The 25,872-nt window shown below is 30.2% G+C and overlaps 4 protein-coding genes across 5 annotated transcripts; 2 read left to right on the top strand and 2 right to left on the bottom strand.

Moving 5' to 3' along the window:
• Positions 1 to 1,699: 1,699 nt before the first annotated feature.
• LOC128397299 (tetratricopeptide repeat protein 39B-like) lies at positions 1,700 to 7,420 on the bottom strand. Its single transcript, XM_053358012.1, has 14 exons — positions 7,178 to 7,420; positions 6,899 to 7,070; positions 6,509 to 6,641; positions 5,052 to 5,184; positions 4,757 to 4,859; positions 4,516 to 4,693; positions 4,352 to 4,419; positions 4,203 to 4,262; positions 4,044 to 4,135; positions 3,799 to 3,963; positions 3,488 to 3,605; positions 2,855 to 2,975; positions 2,641 to 2,749; positions 1,700 to 2,565 (listed from the first exon to the last, which is right to left on the bottom strand). Exons 1-14 carry the CDS (start codon positions 7,267 to 7,269, stop codon positions 2,316 to 2,318), a joined length of 1,794 nt encoding a protein of 597 aa, XP_053213987.1. The 5' UTR covers positions 7,270 to 7,420; the 3' UTR covers positions 1,700 to 2,315.
• Positions 7,421 to 7,623: 203 nt separating this feature from the next.
• LOC128397300 (diacylglycerol O-acyltransferase 1-like) lies at positions 7,624 to 10,612 on the top strand. The gene is made up of 5 exons (XM_053358014.1): positions 7,624 to 8,080; positions 8,177 to 8,821; positions 8,944 to 9,069; positions 9,274 to 9,386; positions 9,554 to 10,612. The coding sequence occupies exons 1-5, from the start codon at positions 7,901 to 7,903 to the stop codon at positions 9,942 to 9,944; spliced, it is 1,455 nt and encodes a 484-aa protein (XP_053213989.1). The 5' UTR covers positions 7,624 to 7,900; the 3' UTR covers positions 9,945 to 10,612.
• A 2,819-nt stretch (positions 10,613 to 13,431) lies between these two features.
• On the top strand, positions 13,432 to 25,669 carry LOC128396998 (inositol polyphosphate-5-phosphatase A-like). 2 transcript variants are annotated; one of them, XR_008326884.1, is made up of 13 exons: positions 13,432 to 13,853; positions 14,491 to 14,532; positions 14,756 to 14,856; positions 15,593 to 15,680; positions 16,631 to 16,694; positions 17,019 to 17,122; positions 17,334 to 17,450; positions 22,889 to 23,029; positions 23,137 to 23,313; positions 23,386 to 23,565; positions 23,716 to 23,781; positions 24,072 to 25,415; positions 25,529 to 25,669. XR_008326884.1 is itself a non-coding variant. In XM_053357662.1 (12 exons), exons 1-12 carry the CDS (start codon positions 13,800 to 13,802, stop codon positions 24,867 to 24,869), a joined length of 1,932 nt encoding a protein of 643 aa, XP_053213637.1. In that variant the 5' UTR covers positions 13,432 to 13,799; the 3' UTR covers positions 24,870 to 25,522. The 2 variants fall into 2 exon arrangements, 1 of the variants encoding a protein (XP_053213637.1); XM_053357662.1 differs by lacking the exon at positions 25,529 to 25,669 and having other exon boundaries at positions 24,072 to 25,522.
• On the bottom strand, positions 19,666 to 22,302 carry LOC128397002 (probable serine/threonine-protein kinase tsuA). Its single transcript, XM_053357664.1, has 2 exons — positions 21,742 to 22,302; positions 19,666 to 21,221 (listed from the first exon to the last, which is right to left on the bottom strand). The coding sequence occupies exons 1-2, from the start codon at positions 21,805 to 21,807 to the stop codon at positions 20,187 to 20,189; spliced, it is 1,101 nt and encodes a 366-aa protein (XP_053213639.1). The 5' UTR covers positions 21,808 to 22,302; the 3' UTR covers positions 19,666 to 20,186.
• Positions 25,670 to 25,872: the final 203 nt, after the last annotated feature.

Here is a 25,872-nt window from a genome sequence, read left to right on the forward strand (position 1 = left end):
TTACTATACTAATTAACTTGATTGTTGGGGAAAAAATTAATCTGATACTAATCATTGACATCTAATTGTGTCCAAACTTGTAAACTAGTTTCAAGTTAATTAACTGAAAAAAAGGTCACTCATATAATCACCACAAATTGATTAATTTAATTGTCAACAATCAGTAGTAAATTTTACCGTTTTAATTATCACATCTGATGGAAAACATTTACTTACTAAATTAAGGATTAATATGGGAACAATTAGATTTAATTGTTTGACTCTTGTTTTCACTTGATTTGATTGTGTTAAAACCTTCACTTTATTAATCAAACCAATAGTTGATCAAGTTAACAATTTAATTTAATCATTGGTGAAAAGTTATTAAACTATTTAAGGTCAACCAATAGAGTTGATTGTTTGCAAAATTAAATTAAATTGTTTGACCTTCTAGGATTTTATTGATTTGCAAACAATTTAACTTCCTTGATTAACAATTTAAATTACTTTGTGATTTACTGAAAAGTTTTACTTTTCAACTTAGAAATGAACAATTTATTTAATATTACAATTGGAAACAATTAACAGATAATCAGAGAAATCAAATTTACTATTGAAAGTTAAACAACATTGGAAAATTAAATTGTTACAATCAAGGCTTAATCATTGCGGGTCTTTTTCCGGCATTGAGGTTTAATTGTAAGTGATTAGATTGATTTACCAATGTAATTAGTTGATTTTAAATCTAGTTTTTTATTGTTTCACAAGGTTGGACTTTAAATTGTTAGCTTAATTGTTTAATTATGTTATTGATGCAACTGATTAACTCGTTATAATTGTGGTAATTACATTGACAATTAACCAAAATCACTGGGAATTAATTTTCATATAACCATGAAGTTTTTTTAATTGTGATAATTTAATATCAACAATCAAGGTCTAATTTATAATCAGGAAATGTTACAATAATGATTAATGTTTAATTAGGAATAAGATTTTTTTTCAAATTAAATTAACTGATCGATTAATTAATTTCCCCATAAATTGTTGACTGTTTGATTGTTTAATTTAATTTTTTGTTTCATAAATTGTTTACTTTTTAATAATCAATAAGAATTGATGGAAATTATTAATCAAGATTAACTAATTATTTGATCATCAATTTGATTGTCTTGTTTGTCTTAATTGTTTCTGGAAAAATTGAAAACTAACTTGAACTTTGAGCTTGTAACAATCAAATTAAATTGTTGAAATTGATTGTTACTAAATCAAATGTTAGCCAAGCAAATTTAAGGTCAATTGTCAATGGGAAAATCAATTTGATTAGATTACATTTGACCATCAAAGTTAATCAAACTTATTAACCATGGTGATCAATAAATGATTAATAAATTGAATAATTTAACCACCAAATTGAAAACAATCAAATTTAATCCATTTGTCTGTTGATTGGTTAACTTTAATTGTTACTATTAAATAGGATTAAACCTTGGGGTGGTTTTGTATTATTAATAAAAGAGACTCGAAAATAATGAAACAAAATTATTAACGATTAACAATCAAGGACAATTAATAATTTCTTAATTATTGGCAATAGGAGATAAAAGGTGAATTAGTTAATCTTAAAAGTCAATAGTTATTAATCAATTGATTTAATTGAAATGTAATCATTTGACCAGAAAGATAATCTAATTGAACATTGAAAAAAATTGAATTGCAATTGATTTGGTGAAAAACAAAATTTGTTTCTCAATTTACTTGAAATTTTAAAGATTATCAATTGGGATAATTATAGGAAATTGATTGTTACGATTTGATTTAGTTATAAATTGCAGTTGAAACAATTAGATTTACAGTTAATTGTTTCCCAGTCTTTAGCTTAATTTTACAGGTAAGACGTTTAAAGGACCAGCCAATGAAATTGATGCTGTGTTCATATATCGTTACAATGATTAATGTTAAATTGTTTACAAATCTTCCCAAACAATTAGGAATTACAAATGATCATTATACAAAAATATAACAATAATAATAATAATAATCAGAGGTAAATGATTGATTGTGATTAAGGAAAAATATATATGAGTAGTTCACATAGAGTTTGTATTGCTCGTGATGTTGAGATTTCATTGTCATCAATGTCATCGAAAAAATTGGAATGTAAATTGTTGGTTGATTGTTGGAAAAGAAGAGTAGAAAAAAAACAATTGCACTGATTGAGATTAACAGTAATTTGGATGTTTTGGTTGAGAATTTAAAATTTTTTTTCCAACGAAAAGAGAAAGTTTGAAATAATCGAAAAGTTCGCTTGTCCATTTTGGAAACTCATTTCAGTTCTATTGACCATTGTTTCCGTTGGCGATCGATTTGTTGTTATTATTTTCTTCCTCTTTCGATGTCATGTATCGTAGAGCAGCATGAATTCTGATATGTGCCAAAGCTTCAACGAAAAATCTATGGTAGTTATCACGAGCTTTTAGAAGCCATTCTTTGGCCTCTTCGAACTTTTCTTGCTTCATGTATGCAAGTCCCATTTCCATGGATGCATAAGGTGGAAGGTAAGTGTCATCTGAGAGTAAATCCTCACTGAGAACGAGAGAGAAAAAGTTATTTAGATTATACAGTTCATGTGGAAATGACATTCTCTTTGTCAGAACTTACTTATCAAGAATCTCTTTGAAACACTCGATTGCACCAGAGATATTGTTCATATATCTTAGAATTGTTCCTTTGATCAGAAGTAGAGTTGCTCTTAAATCGATGAGATATTCTAGAATAAAGAAAGAGGAAAAGAAAGTAATAAGAAAATGATATATTCTTTTAGTTCTAAAGTTATCGTTATCAGTAATTTCTTTTTGTTCAATTCGATTCTTACCATTATCTTTTTCATCCTTTTCAAGAGAATCAAGTTTTGAATTGATCTTTGTCAACATGGGCTCAAGAAGTTCTGGTTTTTCCTCGACGTTGGTAAAAACATTCCAAAAGTAGAAAAGTTCCTAAAGATGAGAAAAAGAAGAACGGAAATAAAAAATATTCTTCTTCCGGATTTTGTCATCTAGTTTTCTATTCTTAAAAGTTTATCATTTTTTTCAAGAGAAAAGTAGAATAAAAAAGTTCTTAAAGTTATGAATTTCATGATGATTCTTTTCAAGCATCACTTGTTTTCCAACCAATATAACAATCAACTACTCAGTGAATTAATTCTGAGAGGATGAAACAGAGTAATTTTCCTAATGAAGATGAGAGATGGAACAATTTATAAATCTTTTCGACTGAATAAATGATCTAGAATCAGTCGAGTATAACAAATATAACTCAAGAAAGTGAGAAAAATTAATCACAATTAAAGTCGATGATTGTTATCACTTTACTTTTCCCCTGAAGAAACAACAACTCTAATGAGAGTCACCAAGATTTTGAGAGCAAAATCACCATGAATTAAAATCCAAAGCTAATCATTCAACTAATCATAATTAATTAATCATTTTGGTGGATAATCAATTCTTACATAGGCAGGTAACACCAATCGTTTGTTGTCCTTAAGGTAAAGTGCTGCCTTTGTAACTGCAAATTTTTCCTGAGGAATTGTTTTACCAGCAAAACGAATCTTGAGTTCTGGAACTTTTCTGTAAATTGAATAAAAAGAAAATAATAATAACAATTAATAGACGAAGATACAAATGCATCGATGTAAATCAATTTGATTCCCTTTCGATGGAAGATAACATTATTTTCACATGTTAATAGGTGAGAGAAAATTTACTGTTGACACTAGAGAACAATTAACTAATTGTCTTTATAAGACTAATGGTAATTTACCTCATGGCTTCATCAATCTCTTTCTTAAGCTTAGCATCCTTGGTTTCTTCATACATCATTAACTTAAATGTAGCATATTGGTAAACATTAGTTGCTGGTGAATAGGAACATGTCTTGGATAAAGTTTCTGCTTCTTTAATTGCATTGGGCCAATCGTTTAACAATCTAAATTAGAAGATAATTAATTACAATAATGAAACAACTCTCTGACCATTGGTCATTTATTGTAAGGGAAAGACACATACGCATAACACCAAACCATTTCCCATCGACAAATATTATGAACTTGTTTCCATTCAGTGCAAAGTGAGATTGACTTTTGATAATATTGAACAGCCTGAAAAGTATAAGAGGAAGATTTAATTAATTAAACAATCAACAATTAGTATTCAGGCGGAACTTACGTCTTTTAGGTTACCCTTTAATTCATTGTATCTTGCATAAAAATAAACAGTGAAAGCTGACTAAAGATAACGGGAAAAAAGAGTGATTAGTAAATTGTTTGAGTGAAACTTTTGATGATAATTAGAGTTAATTACAATTTGAAGCTTACATTTGGATGTTGATTGAATTCCTCAATTATGAAAGATTCAATCAAGTCAAACTTGATATTTTGAACACCTGATCAAACAAAATGCGCGGTAAAGATTAGTTGGTTTTCTTGATTTGGTTAATTCTTTTTTTTTACAATTGAATTTCTATTGACCAACAACTTACCCATTATTGGTTCTATGTTAAGATAGAAACCAGAGATACCCAATGATCCCATTTCACTTATTATACATGAGCGGGTTCTCAGTCCTTCTTTCAAATAGGCTTCAGCGACTCGTCGGTCCCCTGCAAATCCACAGAAATGCAATACTTTGAGTACTTTATCGGGTAACATTGATACGAACTAGATGAGTGAACGAAAAAACGTTAATTCGTAATCATGATTAGTTATATTCTTAATATTTACCAAGTTCATTGTTCCAGCAAGAATGAGAACACCAGATCTAAAGTTAATTTCACTTTTCTCTGAACCAAATTCAGTTCGAGTCTTCATAATTTCTTCCAATGTCCTGAGAAAATTAAGAGAGAGAATTGTTATGTAATTAATTGTTTCATAATCTGGAGGTCAAAACAGTTCAAATGCAAAAAAAATGATGGTTAAGATTCACGATTAACTTAATTGTTAAAAGGAAGAAGAGGTTTTAATATCGCTCTCCTCGAAAGTTAAGATGATTATGATTGAACTTTAATGATTAACTCACTTGAGCAATTGATTAGATGAACGAATGGCCAATGCACTTCGGATTAAAGTGATTATCCTCTGGTCGGAGAAAACATTTAACAGGGTAAATAAAAATTCAACGACACAATAAAGTAATTCAGCATGAATTTGCTCTGTTAAATTGGAGAAAAAGAAAACAATCAGTAAGCAATTAACTTGAAGATTTAATATCAATAATGTCCAGTGTCTTCTTTTAATCAACAATCCAATCAATGGTCATTTCGTATATTATGTTAGTATAGTAAAAAGATTCTAGATTGGAATTGATTTTTTTTTTCATAACTTTCAAGATTTAAACTTGTTAAATTGTTGTGATCATAATTGTTTGGGACAAAAGTTAATCACAATCTAAGCGGAAAATAATCAAGTTAAACAATTAGATTTGTTTTTACTTGGCAATCCTTTTAGTGGGACAAAATGTTAATTTGATTATAACTTTGATAAGATGGACAATTTTCAACAATTTATGATCTCTAAATTGTAGACAATCAACAAAAACTAACAGGACTAAATTGTCCTGATGCAATTAAATTATAATTTATCACGTTGATTATAGTTGATTGTTGTTGTCCATTAGATAAACATTGGTTACAATTAGATGGGAAAGTAAAATCAATTCTGATCAAAATGATTAACAGTCCAGTTCATTCACCAAACAACAATCAAATATCAGGATAATAAAAAGTGATCATAATTAAATTTGAATAGTTATTGATCAATAGCAATCAACTGACAATTAAATGTAACTTTGTATTTGTATTTGTGTGAAAACTAAATATCATTATCAAGGTTAAATTGTAATTAAATCTAATAATAAATAAGTTAATTCTGTAATTGATTAAGTAAACCCGTTTTTTAGTAACAATTAAGTAATTTTTTTTAGCAAATTGTCAAAGATCATTATTAACACAGGATAGTTAATTGTTCAATGTCATTGAGAAGATGATTAAATGTAAATGATTGACTTGTAAGCATCTGCAACGATGACAGTTAAATCATCAAGAAAAAAATATATATCTATAGATAATTGAATCAACAACAATTAGAAGATGAAAAGAAATTAATTGTTGATTGGTTAATCAACAATTAAACCTGTAAAATATAAATGAAAAAGTAAAGTAGCAAAAAACAGTCACCACGTCAATGTAATTTAATCATCTGACAATTTAGAAATGATCGTTAATAAATAAGTTAGAAAGTTAAAAGAAAGTGATTAAGTAAAAAATATCACCACAATCAAACTAATCAGCCTGAGGGTTAATTGTTCATGAATCTATTAATTTTGTTAAAATATCAGAAACCTGTTGAGATAATGTTGAAGAAGGAAAAATAAAGTTAAATTAAATTGTTAGCTGATTATAATTGTTGATTAAAGTGTAAAGAAAACCAGCAACTATTTAAATTAAATTAAATTCGATTGTCTAATTAGCTACTAACCATCGGTGTATTGATTGTAATCAACTTTACGAATCCAAGAACTTAAACTTTCCATCAATGTATTTGCACGACGCTTCTTGTTAATCAAATTTGCTATTTGACGAAGAGACTTCTTACCAATTTCTAGTTGAGCCTGAAATTAGAGCAATCAACAATTAGTTAATATACTTTTCTGTCACATTAACAATTAAAATGTCATAATTGGTTAGTTTTAATCAATATGTATTTCTAAATATATCAGGTATCATCACATACGGATTGTATTGCAATTGTTTCATCAATCGGCTTGGAAATAGTAATACAACAATTTGACTCACAATTGAAATCAATTAATATCATGATGAGGTACGAGTTATGATTAGATGGTGTAATTGGAGATGATTAACTCACCGGTTCCAAAGTGAAAATGGCTGACATGAAATCAAATAGAGATTTAGTGAAGGCATAGTAAATTGATTCGTCCATATAACGTTGACAAAATTTGGTCGCATCTTCAAGTTGATTTTTGTAATATAAATCGATCACTGGTTGTGGATAAAATGATTCTTCAAGTGTAACAACCCTAAGAAATATAGATAAAAGAAATTAAAATCAAGTAATCTTAGCAATAAAGAAAAGAAAAAAAGAAAACAAAGATAAAGTTAAAAAGAGAATAGAAAAAAAACTTACAAATTTTCTGTTCTCTTGTTTTCCAAATCATTTTTCTTCTCAATTTCTTGATCAATTGATTGTTGCTCATTTTTTGATACTTCAACAGGCATTTTGATAGAATGGAAATAATTTAAACAAACCACAATCACAATAAAAGTAACAAATTCAAAAATAATCAATTAACTAATGAAAATTTATTACAAAAAATCAAGTTGATTACAATTAAGAGAAAGTTAAACCTGTCAAGACAAAAGATGAGTAACTAATCAGAGTTCAAAATAAAAATTCGTTACTTTAGATTAACAGATGGCGCAACATTCGCTTCGATCGCCGATTGGACGAAATAAAAGAAAAGTGTGTTGATTAGCCTTATAAGTCACACTTTCGAATATTTAATCCGCCAGATGTCGCGTAATCCGAATTAGAATTTGTTTCTTAATGGAAATTCATTCATTTGATTTTTATTTTCATTTCTTTTTTGATTTTTTACTTTTTCTCTCTCTCTCTCTTTCTCTTATTTTTTGTTTCTTTCTTCAATTTAAATCAATAATTAATCATCAATTTGTTGTTTAATTAATTGCCTATTTCTTGTTTACAGTTGAAAGTAAATTGTGTCTTGTTTTTCACTTGTTTTCTGTGTTGTCTTGATTCTAAATTGTTTGTTCTTCGTGATCAGTGTTTGTTCACTTTTGTTTCTATTTAGAATTTCCATCGTTTTCTTTGTTAATTCTACATTTAATCATGTCTGGTGATACTCCTGAACCATTGTCAACAGAACAACCTGAGAATTCAAATGATTTGGAAAAGAAAATGAAATCAGATTTACTTGCTAAGTGTCATGAACCAAAAGATTCACTGTTTAGCTCAACCAGTAATTATACCAACTATAGAGGGCTACTTAATCTCTGTATCATCCTTTTGGTAATCTCTTTTTTTTTCCTGTTTACTTTGTTTCTTTTTTACGATTTTAATCACCTTCAGTTTGCTAATTGTTATCTTCTTATTTTTCTCTTTTAGATTCTTTCAAATTCTAGAGTTGCTCTTGAAAATATACTTAAATATGGAATACTCGTTGATCCCTTCCAATGGATAACATTTCTCGCCGATCCAACTGTATTACCATCTATTCAAATTATTTTTGGACTTAATGTTTTCATTCTTATCGCTTATTGGATAGAGAAATTTTTATTATCAACCTCATTTATTGGTGAAGTTTCTGGGTGTATATTAATCTGTGGTAATCTATTGGCTCTTCTGGTTCTTCCACCTTTCGTTGTTTTCAATGGTGATTGTCACCCTGTTGGTAGTTCATTTGCTTTAGGACAAGTAGCCATTGTTTGGTTGAAATTAATTTCCTATCATATGGTTTGCTATTGGTGTCGTTGTGATATTCGTAAGAAACGTATTGAAAGTCGGGGTAAACTGAAACGTTCCCGATCAACTCAAATCGAGCAAACCGATCAATCCAATAAAACTCAAACAAACGGCACATTACAAGCTAAAAATGGTGAAATTGTCATTCCAAAAGTTTCTTATCCTGATAATCTAACCTACTATGATATTTATTACTTCATGTTCACCCCAACACTTTGTTATGAGCTCAATTTTCCAAGGTCGGCACGAATTCGTAAACGATTTCTTCTTCGCCGTGGATTTGAAATGGTAATTTCATTCAACTTATTCTCACAATAAGTTTCTTGATATCCTTGATTAATTACAGAGTTTAACAAGGACTAAACGTGTTTCTAACCTCTTCTTAATTGACTTTTTATTCAAATTTTTAGTTTTTATTATTTCAATTGATTCTTGGATTATGTCAACAATGGATGGTTCCAACGATTCATAATTCATTTAAGCCTCTCATGGAAATGAATTGCATAAAAATGTTCGAAAGACTGTTGAAACTCGCCGTAAGTTCCGATTCTATTGGAAATCATCTCTTTAGTTTTACTCGAAGTTAGAGAAAAATAATGATAATTACCCACAGTAATTATCTATTTTCTGATAACATTATTGCACTGGAATACAAGTGCAATCAGTTTCTTCTTCATTTAATATTAATAACTTAATCGTTTATAATTAATCTTTAATCACTTCACTTTCTCTCAATTCAGGTTCCAAACCTATTGATTTGGCTTCTATTCTTCTATTGGTATTTTCATTCTTGTTTAAATTTTATCGGAGAACTGTTGAGATTTGCCGATAGAGAATTTTATAGAGACTGGTGGTGAGTAGAAAATTAACCAATTGCAAACAAAAAGAATAACAATTTATATGTCATTTTCTAATCATTTCCTTTTTCTCAATTTATCTCAACAACAACAAAAAAATCAAAATTTCTTTCCTTCCTTGATGAACAAAACATTCACATCGTTTCTCTGTTTATAAATACAGGAATTCAGAATCAGTATATTATTTTTGGCAGAATTGGAACATTCCTGTTCACAAATGGTGTTTACGGCATTTATATAAACCTCTTCTTGCCCGAGGGTTAACTCGATGTCAAGCATCAACTGCCGTCTTCTTTGTGTCAGCATTTTTCCACGAGTATCTCGTCTCGATTCCATTGAAAATGTTCAGAGTTTGGACTTTCTGCGGAATGTTGTCCCAATTACCGTTTGCCACTTTCGTCAGTCGATACTTGAACAATTATCCACAATGGGCTAACGTGGCCGTTTGGGTTTCCTTAATTATCGGACAACCTTTATGCATATTAATGTATTACCATGATTATTATGTCATGCACAATGATTTATCGCCAACAACAAACTCATCAAACAGTTAATATCATCAAAAGTCAACCAAACCGTCAAATCGTCACTGATAAAGCTTAAATCCAGATAAAACAAACAAGGATTAGGCACAATTAACAACAATTTGAAAGTATAAGAAATGAAATAATCTTGAACGTGTTTAGTTTTAATCGAACAAAATTTTCAGCTTTATATTTATCATCTTATGGTAAAAATTGTGTATCGATCTCTTTCTCTCTCTTTCTTCCTCGTTTTCGTTGATCACTCAACGTTAATTGGTTAATTGTTCCGTCAACTGTGTACATATTGCAATAATTTGCAAAACTTATCAGAAATGAAAAAACAACCAAAATTGTAACATAAACATAACACACACACACAACATGTAAATAATCAACAGAAATTATTATCAATGTGTTATCAGTGTTTACTCATGTAGAGATTGAAACGAGAAGAGGAATCAAAGTGATAAGCCTAATTAACTTAATCAGGCTAAACAATTGTAGTCAAAACAAACACACAGGATGAACATTAACTTTGGTTGTAAATATATTTACTTATTAGATGATCACTGGTCAATTTTTTTCTAATTTTAATTCAGTTTAAGATGAAATTATATTATTTATGTAACATTAAGAGCACAAACTGTTATTAAAAAGTGTAAAACTTATCAATGAATTAAATTATCAATAATTTTAAATTCTGTTGACTTTTTTCTCATTAGACTTTAAAACATATTAAATTTTCATCAAGAGAGGGATGAGATCCCAAACTCGAGTAAATTACGCTTTTCATTTTCATCCTCATCTTCATCTTCATCTCTATCTTCATTTAGATTTTAATAATTGTGATTTTTTGTTTGAAATTTAAATGAAAAAAAGAATCTGAAAATGAGAGAAAGTGAAAAGACTAATGCATATCTGATGGACTTTTTGTTTGGAAGGCAAGTTTTGAGTGTTCGATGGGTTGTAAGTTTCGTCTTGTGAAATTGTCCGGGGTTTTAAAGAGTTAGCTCGATGGCTTATTCGTGGTCTGAGATTTTTCTTACAACTTTAATGTCGGCTGGAACTCTTCTGCCAATTCGATTAATATTTTGTTCAAAATATCGGAAACGTTTAAACGCTTCAACATTGAATCCTTGTTTCCCAAAAGAAAAACAATTGATGGATCATTAACATGATTGTACAGCGCGAAACAGCTTCGTCGTTGATTGATCCAATACTAAAGAGATGATAAATGCTTGTGTTTTTTGTAAACTCTTCTTATAAGCTTCTCATGGAGATACAAGGTGTCAAAATGGGAAGGTCAAAGTTGAATAAGTTCAACTGGTTTGGGTCGTGGTGGCGAAACTTCAATTGGACTTGGTTCAACTCGAACTGGCTCAATATCATAAGGTTTATGTTTATTGGAGTCATTTCCCATTTTGCTTTCATTATGGGCCTCTGATCCTACATGGATTTTTCCGAGCTCGAAAGGTGATGTGCTAAGGTCAAGATTACGACGAATGCGAGATGAGAGAGGCTTTTGAATTTCTTCATAACTAAACTTCATAATCCTTTTGTACCAATAAGTCATTAAGTTTTACACCATTTTCGCTGATAAGCTCGACTTGATGAACACCATCAAACTCGTAAACCCTACAATTATTATATGGAATCTCAGCTTCATCAGAAATTTGATTTTCAAAAATTTAGAAGCTTCCCTATTCCAACCGCTTTCGAAAAGTGGCTTAACGAATTTTAATACACAGTTAACTGCCGGAGTGGGAGTCGCAACCATCTCAGGAGGTCGTAAAGCTTAAAAATTAACAATATCTCGATTACCATAGTCAATAAATTTAACTTGGATCATGTTGATTATGAATCTTAGAACTTTATCTCAGTACCAATATTTATCACGATCAAAACGGGCAGCACAATAGTTACCAGGTTTGAGTTTATTAGCATCAGGCCATTCATTGACTTTTTCGCAGATATCATAAAGCTTTCCTGTAATAGCTTCGGCTTCGGGTGTGTCCACAGTTTTTAACAAAAAAGTCTGATGGATGACCTAACAGAATGAGAAAACCATCTCGGTAATGGCGATAAATTCGAGTTTTATTTCCCTGATGTGGTTAACTTCACTGTTCAATGAGATTTTGATTCTGGGTGTAATGATTTTGTCGGGTTCTTGGATGAAATTGCATTTCTAAAGATTGACATCGTAGTCCACAGTAAGAGGTAGTTTGACATCTTGAGCAGACAACAAATTTCCCATCCTTGAACTTAAAGCGTTCGATTCAAATTGATTCTAAATTACTGATTTTCTATCGAAAGCGAACGCAATAGAATTTCGGAATTTTCTCTTAACAAAAATTTTCCAACTCCATGACCTGAAACCCTGAAATACTTTCTCTCCACCAGAAAAAACTTCAAAGGTAAAAATGATCTACGAGGTTAAAGAGGTTGTGACCCCAGAAGAAAAGTAAATTTGAATGTTTACCTTGAGCTTATTGCAAATAAGATTAATCGTTTATTGGAAAGTCACTTTTATGGAGACACAAACGCCAAGTAATTAAATCAGCTGAAAGTTTGCTAATGATTAATGATTAGATTGGGGATAGAAAATTTTGTTGACAAATAGAACAAAATGAAAGGCGATCAATCAGATTTAAGAAATTCTTAATCCATGAATTCGCCCGTTATCCTGAGTGATGGTGACATTATTCCCTAACAATTTCGTTAGCATTTGGAATAAGTATACATGTAGTCTTTTGGATTCACGGCCGATTTTATTCTTACATGACGATGAATAAATTTACGGAATTGAGGCTAATCCAAAATCTTTCGCCTTTGATTGTCAACAATCAGTTAACTGTATTTTCTCACGCGAATTTTTCGCTTCAAACTTTTAAGAACTTTTTAGTAAACAAAATTGAATTATGTCTGTTAAGTACAAACTTACTTATAATTCGTGCATCGTTTGCACGTAAAAATTCATAAGCGCACCAATAAAATCTGAACAAATTCATCTTTCGAATAAAAAACTTGACTGAGGTCATCGGATGGACTCTTTTAAGAGCATTCGAATATGCTAAGTACAAGGAGTCAATCAGTTCGATCGGTGCAAAGATTGAACCAAATACAAAGATAAAAGAGCGAGATGAAACAAAGAATCAGTGTAACTATTTCGTATTTTTAACTCATGTGCCGTTCTCAAAATTATCACCAATCCAGGGAATTTCATCCAACAGAATGACCGGAATCATGTTAATAATATCATGGACCAAACTCTCATAACTCAAATCTAAAGTCTCTAAAATTTCAAAGGAAATTGGTATTAAGAAAAAACTTGTTGAGGCTGAGCAGAATACCCTGTAGATGGGTTGTAGTGCCGTTTCGTCAGTCTATCGATAATACCAACGATAAAAAGAGAACAGAACCAATTGTATATTCGATTTAAAGAAGCCGCCAAATTGGAAGTTGATGTTGGTGGAGCTGTTGGATAACCGAAAAGAGAGAAAGTGAGAAAAATTATTTTGATTGGAGAAAATGTTGAATTAGTAACTTTTTGATTCCAATTGATTGTGATCTCGTTTTATCGATTGGTGATCAAAGTTAACGTCTCACTTGTAATTAGTAAATTGTTGTAAATTATCTAATTCGTCAACAATGTAGTCTAAACATTTTCTTCTAAAAATGTCTCTTTAAGCTTTTCTCTCTCTTTGGTTCTGTCTCCCTCTCGATCTGTGTTTAGATCGCAAGTTAATATCAATCATTTTCTTCGCGTTTTTTTCTTGTGTTTTTCTATTCTTTTTTCTCACCATTTTAATTGTGTTTCTCTCTTGTGGTTGATCATCTTTTTTTTTCTTTTTGATTGCTGCCAATTTCTACAATCAATTGTTCAACATGGAATGTACCTTCTTATTAATCACTGCAAATGTTGGTTCCCTTTTTGAAGATGTAAGTCAACTGATCATTTTTTCTCTGTCTTTTTTTATCTTCTCTCTTTCTCTATGAGCTTTTTTTCCATTTTTTTTTTCTTCTCTCTTTTTCCAGTTAATCTCTGTTGTTTTTTGTCTCTCTCACTCATTTTACTTCATTATTTTTCCTACCTGATTGTTTTTAATCAATCACTATCAATGTCATCTATTTGCTTCAATAATTAACTTGATTGATGGTTTTAGATGGCGAGGGTGATGATTGAGTCTCAATTTTCCCAAGAAATTCACTTAATCCATTTCACATTCGTAGGGTTTATCTTCAGGGATTCCAATTTTTCATTTTCTTTTCTACGATATTTTCTTTGATAATCTTATTCCCATTTTCTATCAAATTGACAAATTCTCTTTTCGTTACCATTTTCTTGTTACTACTTTCAATTCCATAAACTCTCAATAATAATAGAAAATAGAAGATAGAAGATTGTCCAGAATTATATTCATTGATATTATCTATTTGATTTCTCTTTCATTCTTATTGCATAAACAACTAATTTAATATATTTTCTTTTCTATTCTTCTTCCCAATCACTGTCAATCAACTAACATCAACAAAAACAACATGTAAAATAATAATACATACAATCAACTCTGCTCAGCCTGAAGGTCTTCTTAAATTATGGCTTGATGAATTTTTCAAGGTAATTATTTTGGTGTCTTCTTATTATTATCATTCATCTAATACTATTACTATCACTACTACTACTACAACTACAACTACTACTTGTAGGTTCTTACTACGATTACTATTGTTATTATAATACTTGTATTAGTTTCATTGAAGATCAACTAATGAAAATTAACCATCTCTCATTCAAGTGATTTAATTATATTTTCTCTCTCTCTCTATTACATGTACACCAGACCATAAGTGAATCTAATCCAATGTTCATCGCATTACATTGTCAAGAAGTTGGCGGAAAAACTTATGAAATATCCATGAAAAATGTACAACAATTTGTCAAGTAAGTTGATTCTATTTATCTCTTTGGCAATTATCATTAAATAAACTACGTTAATTAAGATCTTTACTACCAAACAGAAATCAGTGGTAATGAAGTGCGATTAAAATGAAACAGGTTTTCTCTTTAATAATAATGGTTTGATATAATTGCGAAAATCTTACTAACTTGATGATTTACTAACTGATAATAGTAATTAGATAGACGATTTAATGTTAAATGTCACACGAAACTTAGAAAATATTCAACCCATTAGATTAAAATCAATCTAATCAACCCAAATGTTTAATATCCTAATGATTGATAAAACAAAACAACCAACTATTATCATCTTTACATGGGCTATTAAAATTATCATTATTATATCGTATTAATAGTTAGATAGTAGTAACAATTAGATTGTATTGAATGAGAGGGAGAGAGAGAGAAACAAAGAAAAACAATCACAAACTCGTAGATTAATCATCAACAGGTATTGTTATATCAGCTCATGAGATGAACATGAACAATTATTTATCATTACTTAACTACTTCATCAGATTTTCCACCATTAAGACATTGGTGAACTTGTAAATTACATATTAATCACAATTACTAATCAATGCCACTGAACGGAAAAACAATATGACTACATGATGAATTAGTTATATACTTTTCCATCATTAATTTACCTTGTCCTTGATCTTTTTTTACTGTAAAAATTAATTCTCTTTTTATTTTCCCTCTTAATCTAATTTAGTTACCTCGTTGAAAGCGAAACACTACAAAACTATTCAAATGCTCGAGTTTTCTTGGATGAAGATTTCACGTGCACCAAAAATTTCACGGTAAATTTTGATTCGAAATTGGAAGATGAGGAATCAACATGAAAGATGATGAACAAGGAGAAAGGAGAATAAAATAAAAGGAGGATAATGAAAATTGAGAAGAAGAAGAAGAAGAAGAAAGAAAAGAAAAGAGAAAAAAGGACAAAAATAATGTGAAGATAATCGTTGGAACGAACAAATTGTTACCTTGATCGTTCGTTATCATCACACCATCAATATATAGAAACAAGGCAATCAAGTCCAACGAAAAGAAGCCATATTTAAAATTAAGGTTTCCCATAGTTTCTCAATAATAGTCTCACTATAAAGTCAATATATGTCATCGTTTATCTATTTACTACATTATTGTTATTACATTTATCAGTCGAGTATGATTACAACACTAAATACACTCAATCTTAATTTTCACACAGGAAAATTGTTGTTAAATCAATTGCTCTTTTCAAGAGTCTTTCTTTTCTCTTCTTCCTATTTATCCCTGAACTTTTGTCTTCCCTTCCAACTAATATATAGGGAAACCTTTTATATTCTGATTTATGAATTTTCAAGGAGCTTCCTATTACTATTAATATATCATTTACTACAATTATACAGCTAATTTCATTTGATTCACAATTAGTATCAATGTATTTATACACAATTATGTACATGTAGTTTAGAAAACGTATTATGCTTTATACATTTACATGGGAATACAAACTCTATTGTAGATATCAAGTCCTTGGAAAAACTATCAACAGTAGTTAGTTTAAGACGAAATCAAGAAAAAAAGAATCTAAATTGTTATCTAAATGATGAATTTTCATTTGATTACGTTCATCATTTTCATCGATTTTTTCACCAACTTTTACTTTCTCGATTATCTTCAGACTAATCTCACTATTCAAAGTATAATTACTATTCTATTCTCACTAATAATACTCTTTTTTTTTGTTCTCTTTCTCTCTCAGGCTCTTGGAAGTTTCTATTTTATTCATGAAGCTGTAAAGAACATCAAGATTTGGAATTTTCAAGGTGACAACAATTCGTAAATTCTCTTGTAAAAATCTCTCTGTTTATTTCCTTTCTCTCTCTCTCTCTATCCCCTGAACTCTCCTGATGAAATGTAATTTGTGATTATTACAGAAGCGAAAAGTGATTCTAATTCTAATATTCGAATGGTGATTAATGTGTTTGTCTACATAATTGAATTACAATTGATTCTGATTATAATGAAAACAAATTATCCTCTAATTTTTCGTTATCCTCACAACCAATCAACATGATTAGGTTAATTGTGTAAACCATTTTATCCACTAAATCAATGTTTCTGTTTATTATTAATTCTCTCATATCCAGATAAAAGTTTTCATCCTGTTCATGGAAAAGAAATTTTCTCCGGAAACATTGAAGAAGTTTCTTTCAAAGAAAAAGCCAAATTTCCACAAGAATTTTTTCCAGAGGTTAGTTTATTTTAATCATTTCCTTTTCTAATTATTTAAGTTAATTTATTAATATATTTTTTCTTTCTCCCTTTCTCCCTTTCCTTTCTCTCTCTCTCTCTCTCTCTCTTCCTCTCATCGATATCACCCAAATCGATGAAGATATTAATATAAATACAAATGATTAATTACTTTGATGTTAATCTATCAATTCAATTGTCTTTTCTTTTAGTGTAAATGGTCACGAAAGGGTTTTATGAGAACTCGCTGGTTCTGTAACGATATCATTTACGATTTAACCAACATTCATCTTTTTCATGATGCTTCAAACTTCATTGCCATGGAATCAGTAAGAAGATTGTTCAATTTTCTCTTCTCATCTCTTTGATAGTCTAAATTAATTAGCTTCGTTACTCTTTGATTACTATTATTATTACATCTCTAATTTTTTATTATTATTGTTCCCAACATTGATTGTCGTTTTAATTTGATTGTTGACGTAATTTAGTTAAAATTCATTAGCATTTCTTAATTTCTGTAACCTTCCTAAAGATAATTTTATCCTTGAATAGTCTTGTTAGTTGATTATTCCTTCTGAGTGAGCGAGAGAGAGAGAGAGAGAGAGAGAGAGAGCAATTTATTCATCATTTAATCAACAAAATCAAGAACGTATTTCTCTCTCTCTCTCTCTCTCTCACTCACTCACTCACTCACTCACTCACTCACTAGATCTTTAAATTGTCAACAATTTGATTGTGTCTTGTGTGTCAACTTCACTCACACATCAAACGATTAACTCACTAACTTACATTTAATTATAATTAACTATAAATCAGATTAAACTTCAACCAACACATGAAGAGCATTAATCAGATGATAATAATTTAGTTGATTGTAACAAGTAATAGTTAAATTAGTTAACCTCGATTTGATTATTATGGTCAATTAATATATAAGTAGAACACAATATCATTACAATTAACAGTTATTATTATTAAATTATCAGGGAAATTAATATCATTATTTTAACTAATAAAACAGTTCTCATTGTGTTTGATTTGATTTTTATTTTCCAAATCAAATTTGATTCAAGTTAATTACTATTAATTAAGAGCCGATTACTATCATATTGAAACATTAAGACTTTCTTGATTAGTAATGGTTGTGATGATAATTGTTGCTCCTATTATCTCATTAATATAATTCTGAAAGAGACTTGTCTTGATTAGTAATATGAGATTTAATTGTGATTAACATGATTAACTCTCTTCTTAATGTAATTCTATTGACTTAATCTGTTTTTACACTATTTTCTTAGCACTTGATAGATAAAATTACATAATTAAATCATGAGAAAGATTAGATTAGTTAAATTATGACAATAACTGTTTTCCATTAATTACAAATGTCATCAAATATTGATCATAAATTGTTGCTCTTTCTTTGTGTTGATTTTGATTGATTCAAATCAAATTAACTTATCCCTTTGATTATATCAGATGAAAATAGTTTATTGTTGTTTCCTGTTAAAGAGATGATGTTGATTAGTCTAAAAAAAGCATCATTGTTATCATCTAATTATCATCTTAATTAGTAGTAGTTATTATAACACAATAATCAAATTGTTACCGAGAAAAAGTTTCAAAAATCACTTTCATCACAATTTATCATTACATGGACAATCAAACCCTTAAAGTTAATTATCAATGATAATTAATTGTATCACAATTGACTATTCCTATTGGTATTTGACTAAAATAATTAATTGATATGATAATTTAGTTACAATTATAATCAAATTGCCTGAGATGCAAGTAAAATTGTGTAAACAATTTCAATCGACAATTAAATGTCGAGGTTCATTGAAAGGATCGGTCTTAATCATCTTAATCATCTTAATCATTAAAAATAATCAAGATGATTGAAGAGAGAGATACATTAAATTGTTAAACCCTTGCTTCAAGTTCAATTTGCCTATTAATCTTGATTTGTCAAGTTGATTAGTTGATTATGACAACAGAAGATTTGACGTATTTAGTAATCAAACAACATCATCATCTTTTTCCGAACTTTAATTGTTAACAGTTTCTTAAAGTGACCATGGTTACTATGATTACAAATTAATCAATTAAACACGTTATCAAATTGAAATTGTTTTCTTAATCTTGATGTTTTTAAATTGCACTAATCAGACATTTTAAATAACGTAAAGTACATTTAATTGCACTTTGGTTAATCAATCTCTCTCTTTCTAATCAATTTTCGAGGCTTTTCACTCGACCTAATATTTGATAATGATAATCACTTTCATCTCAATAATTTAAACAAAATAATCAATCAATCGAGCTGCTAATTAATGTCTTGATCAAGTGATTTCTTTTTCAAATTTAATTTGATTGTTAATGAGTTGAATTAATCATTGCTGTTTTTTAATTCGCTTTTCTTATTATCTATCACTTGATTGTCTTCCTTTTTTTTCTCAATCATGTTGATTAGTTGATTTCTGTTTAATTTTCATCAAATCAGATTAGAACTTTGAGAAATCAAGATAAACGTTATGTAAATTTTTGTTCACATAGAATAATTAGATTTTAATTTAATTGATTAGCTTAATTGTTATACAATTTTTGTAGCTCATATTCACCATCTATTAGGTTGAAATCTATGATTTTGTTTGATTGCATTTAGAAATGTCCATTGACTTATGATTAGCATTGCGAGGGCGTACAAATTTAGGAGACAGAGAGATTAAGTAATAGAAAGAGGCATGATTAGGATGGCAGCAATTAAGTTGTTGATGAATTTGATATCGTGCTTTGAAAATGCGTTCAATGAGATTAAGTAAAATTCAATTAATGAGAAGAAAAATATTGTCAAATTATGAAGAAGATGATTAATAGTAATCAATTGAGATGCGATTGTGATTCTTGAGAAAACGTAAAAAAAGTTTTGTGTCTCATACAACAATCATTCAGTTTTTTGGGTTGATTATGTTTCGTTTTTTTTGTATAATAATATGAGAGATCGAATCTGATTTGTGTGTGTGTGTGTTTGTCTTTTTGGTGATGATAATTAAGTTAGAAAATTATTTGGAAAAATTGGCAAAGTGATAACCTTTGTGAAATTTACGAATCATCAGCTCTGATCTGTCCAAATGATGGACTTCGATTAAATGACGGACAGTTGAATTACGCTGTGAACAAATTCTTGGACAGACTGGACATTGTCTCGCATCCTTAGCCAGGCAATTTCGAAGTGCTTCATAATCGATCATACTTGAGACCACATCACCATCGATATCATTTTTAATCATATTGATATTTGTCAGATTATTGAAACCATTTAAATGGTTATTGCTGGTGGAAGATGAACTCGTATTATTATCCGTTGGATTAGAATTGGTTTCGTAATCATTCATCTTAATCTCAATTTCTTCATCATCATCATCTTCCTCTTCTTCGGGATTATCATCACCGTCATTGTTTTTCTCCTCTTGGACTTCACATTTTATCTTTAAAAAATTGGTCGGATTAAATGTCGATTCAGTGAATGAAAGATTTTCAGCAACAGGCCCTTCGATCATGGGTAAAAATCCACCCACTCCAGCACCTTCACTGTCATCTTCAAAATCTGATTCATCATCGGGATCCTCATCCAGATCACAATTGTCACCTTCACTTGCACCGTTATTATTACCACTGATGATTGCATTGACCCGCCTTGGATTAATTATTGGTTGACTAACAATTAGATTGCCACCATTTGAACAGTTACCATTGCTTGTTGTCGATGCGATGAAAAAAGTCGAGGCCATGTCCATACGGCCATTCGGATGGAAATCCTCGATTGACATTTCGTTAGAATATATTTTTCGAAGCTCTTCTTCTAATTGCACATTTCTTTCCACCAATGTTTCATATCGTAAACGCCAATTGCTCCCGTTTTCTTCACGATTTTGTAATGCCTCGAATCTCATCTTCCAATAGTCTCTTTCTTGTTCAGTTTTTCGTAGATTTCGTATTGTTGACCTTAATCCCATTATCGCCGATTTAAGTCCATCGTTAAGCTTCAATACAAAACTGTAAACATTTTTCAATTGTAGAGTTGATGTCTCAGCATACTGAGTGTGTCACCGAACAGTTTTCAATCCAAATCGAGGGCAGAATATAATTGATGAAGAGACACCAGAGTAAATAGGTGGAGAGAGAGAGAGAGTGAGAGAAACATATTAGAATAATTGTATTTTTATCGTAATTATATGATGATGAGGATAGAAAATCAAGACAAGGTGAGGGAGAGAGAGAGAGAAATTGATAATGATTATGACGGATATTGAGGTGAAGGCCATAGTTCACTTTAGAACCCAGAGAGAGAGAGAGAGAGGAAACAATCAAGTGAAATTCACATTTGTAGACAGAGAAGAAGAAAGAAAAGTGTAATGAAAATAGAAAAGAAAAACATGAGAAGATGTTAATTCTATTTTGGTGTGGACATGCGAGAGAAAAGAGAAAACTCATCTTAGGAAAAACGTTTCATAGAAAATGAAGGAATATTTTTTATGGAGATTTATCGATACATGTACATGCGAAAATGGTTGAAACGCGTTAATTGTCGATTAATTTGAATGATAGAATACTAACCTTAAGGCAATGAACTGCTCTCTGAAGCTCTAATTCTGGTGCACTTCGTGAGATTTTGGTTTCCATTGAACATACAGATTAATTTTGATTTTCTCTTTTGGTTGTTGTTGTTTTGATAATTTTCTAATTACAATAGTTTTTGTTGTTGACTAATTTTGTTTCACAGTTAATTAGAAATCAATGTATTGTATATAACTTCATTTAAAGGTGATTAGAAAGGTAGAAAAATACAGGGAAAATTAGATAATATTTGTAGAAAATATTACCAATGGTTACAGTTAGAATCACATATACACAGAATAGAGAGAGAAAGAAGATGAAAAACTCGAAGATGAAAAACCTCAACACATAAGCTCTCTTTTTCTATCTTCTCTTTCTATCTTCCTCTTTCTTCTTTTTTTCTCACTTGTGATTTACCATTCATTGGAAGAGAGAGAAAGTTAAATAGACAGGGAAAATCGAGAGAGAGAGAGAGAGACGAAGGGGAGAAAAGAGAGAGAATTGTTTCTATTATAAAAATAAAGAGGCAAATAGGTAAACTGGAGAGATGATGATGATGATGGTAAGAGAATCCAGAGAAAGTGAAAAGAAAGAAGAAGAAGGAAGAGGAGGAGGATAGAGAGAGAAAGGAAGAGAGAGAGAGAGAGAGAGAGAGAGAGAGAGAGAGAGAGAGAGAAGAGAATGTTCGAAAAAACATTGGCTCAGATTTGGAACCCAAAATAAGAGAGGAAAATGGTTTCAACAGAGAGAAAACAAGACTAACATGGAGAAGATGAAGACGAAGATGATGAAGATAATGATGATTATGAAGATTGTGTTTATGTTTTAACCTTCGCTGTTTAACCTCATTTCCATTGATAATTTTGATAGAACCAAAATCGATAATGAAACAATTAAAAAGAACGAAATTCTAAAAGTTAGATGAAATTTAAATCGAAACAATTTTTTATTCACTCGACAATTCGAGAGTAACTTTATGTCCATTTAAGTTCTTGAATAATTTTCCCTCTTAAAACGAGTTAGACTTAAATTGTCACAGACAATTAACTTTTGATCGACATCAACTTTCAATTTCTAATTTCGTTTACCTTTACGTTTACGTTTTTCTTTTCTTTTAATTGGAATTTTTTTTCTCTTTTTCTTCCAGTGTCCATCTTCTTACTCAACAATCAGGCTTCATGCTCTTCAATATGTTCTGGACAGATTCTCGAACGATGCTTATGAAAAAGTTCCTCTTTTCATCTTTGGAGATTTCAATTTCAGGCTTGACACTAAAGCCGCTATTCAGGTTAATTGTTTTCTATTTAAAGTTGATCGGTGTCGATTGTTTTTCTCAATGAGAATTCATTTTGTTTCAATTTCTTTTCTCTTCTTCATCTCTTCATGTATCTACAGAGAATCACTGAAAATTTTGCCCAAGTACAAATGAGAAATGAAAATAGTGGTGCCATAGAAAAGATACTTTATAATGACCCGGATTCTGATGATAAAACTGTTCTTACTTTGGAAAAAAAAGTATTCGATCTGATTGATCATGATGAAATTTTCCTCAATGAAGAAAATCGTGATTGGGTAAATAATTATTCTAAATGCGAGATGTTCAGTATTGATTAACTCTTTTTCGTTATTCTTTCGCATCAAAAGCTTCTTGATATGGATAAAGAAGTTAAGTCATTTGAAGATCAACTTTTCGAGTGTGACATTAACTTCCCTCCAAGTTATCCGTTCACCGAAGATTCGACAAGTTCGTCTTATATGAAAACTCGTTGTCCCGCTTGGTGTGATAGGATTCTCATGAATAACTTGGCCATGGAACTATTAAAGGTATCGACTGTTACTATTTCCTTTACCATGTTTTCCTTAAGACATTTTTACTCTGTACAATCAATGATCTTATATGAAAATTGATTTTTGTTTACACAATTGATACTAAATTTATCGTTAAGTTAATAATGTTCATTTGAATACTTGCAGAGTCAATCGGAAAATGGTGTTAAATATGAAATGATTGGTAAACATGTTCCAATGGGCGATCATAAGGTGAATCTTTTTCAATAGATTCTTGCAAAAATCTGAGTAATACCAATGGAAATTAATATTCTCTCAGCCAGAAAAATATCGAAAAAGCGTCTCTATTATTAAACCCTAACCGATTTAAAATAAGATTGTTAATTATGAGACTATGTTTAGATATCTATCATTTGTTTATCTAAACGAAACTCCATTGGTACCATTTTCGTTACTTTGATGTTATAAATATTTACTTACGAAGATTTTGTTCTCTTTCTCTCTCTCTCTCTCTCTCTCTCTCTCTTCTTCTTTCTCTTTAGCCAATTTCTCTATGGTTTAAGGTGATTTCTAGTGCAGGTAAATGGCGAAGTGGATTTGCTTTATTACCCAAACGAAAACGTGATGATCCTTTGCATGATTGTGATTATGAGACCAATAGTCATAGTGATAGATCCAAACCTCGCCTGAGAACCTTTTCCATTCCCTCTATCAGTCGACCCATCAAATCGCACCCTAAAGCACGAAGAACCGCATCAGCTGTTTCCGGCTGTAAGCCCATTTACCATAATCAAGATTGGTACACTCGAACCCAAGAATTGTTCCGTTCTTTTCGAGAGTCAACATATAATTTAACCAAAGCTTCATCAAGTAGATTAACAAGTCACCATTCCAGCTCTTCGGAAGAATGGTATTCAGACTTACCTGTAGATCTCAACAATGCCAATAACAATAGTTTGGAGATGAGTAAAAACACCAATAGCCAAACGAACACGGGTAAACTTGGACCAATCGATTGTGTGACTTTAGAAGCAGATTCAAAGCTAAATAATATCGTCTCTTATTTGGAGAGACCAAAAAAACCTAAAGGTCATCATAATCTTGAGCATCGTTTAAGTGATGTAAAGGAAAGTGTTGAACTAATTGATGGTCAAGGTGAAGATGAAGATTATGAATTAAATGAAGACAATTCAATGAAAAGTAAACAATTGACTGGTGATTCTTTAAATGGATTCAAAATTAAATCATCCGAGTATAATAAGAAAACTAATGAAAGTAAATCAAAGTTTATCTACAACAAACGACGAGAATCATGTCCAAAGTATTGCTCCGTAATCTGAGAGACTGGAACACTGACCACAATCAAATCCTCCATCTAATCAACTCTTTTTTTTGACAATCATATTACACTCACCATAATTATTTTTGTTTAATTAGTCTAATTTTTTTAAATATTGTTCACATCTTGATTAATTTGTTCAACATCAACTTGCCTCCTGATGAAAAGTGAAAAGTATTGACCATTATACTTATATGAAAATCCTGCGAGATTTTAACCTGAATCGGGAAACCAAATGATCGACTTGGTCTCAACTATCAACGAAAATCGACAACTTAATCAAATTATTTTGTTGATCATCTTTTAGATCATCTTTTCGTTACAATTTAAATCTTGTTACCAAATGACCTTAATCTCGAAATGAGACTGAATCGATTTGTTGTTGCACGTTCACTCGAACCACCGTTAGAACATTTTTACTTTTTGTTTCGTCCAATGGTTAACCCTTTTTACTTTTTATTTTTGAATCTCGTTTATTATTCACTGACCATGATTATTATCACCACCAATTGCATGTGCCTTTAAACTGACCACCAATTAAATGCTGGTAATCATCAAATAGACAATTTCAAATTCTGTTATTGGAAAACAATTGATATTTTTTGTTATATTTTCCATAAAATTTTCATTCTCTCTCTCTCTCTCTCTCTTTTAATCAAGATAACATTGAAAGGCAATCAGGAAGAATCAGTGAAACAATTAAACAACAACATATCAATAACAATCACAAAGAGACCAAATTAATTAACGATCAAATCGATACCTGTTGTACCAGAACCGATGAAACCGGGACCCGTTATGTTTGCGTCAAGTGCGGGGATAAAGAAGTTCCAGTTTTTCGAGAGACAACAGTTTAATGATGATTAACTGGTGTTGATTAATAAATTCTAATATATATCAATGAAATTGTGTCAACAATAATCAACAAATAATGAAACGATCAACAAATATCATCATCGAAATGGTCACAATCATTTGAAACGAAAAAATTTATTGTCTTTCCT

Source organism: Panonychus citri, unplaced genomic scaffold, assembly GCF_014898815.1.
Source record: "Panonychus citri isolate SS breed McGregor unplaced genomic scaffold, ASM1489881v1 Contig00028, whole genome shotgun sequence".
Lineage (NCBI taxonomy): Eukaryota > Metazoa > Arthropoda > Arachnida > Trombidiformes > Tetranychidae > Panonychus > Panonychus citri.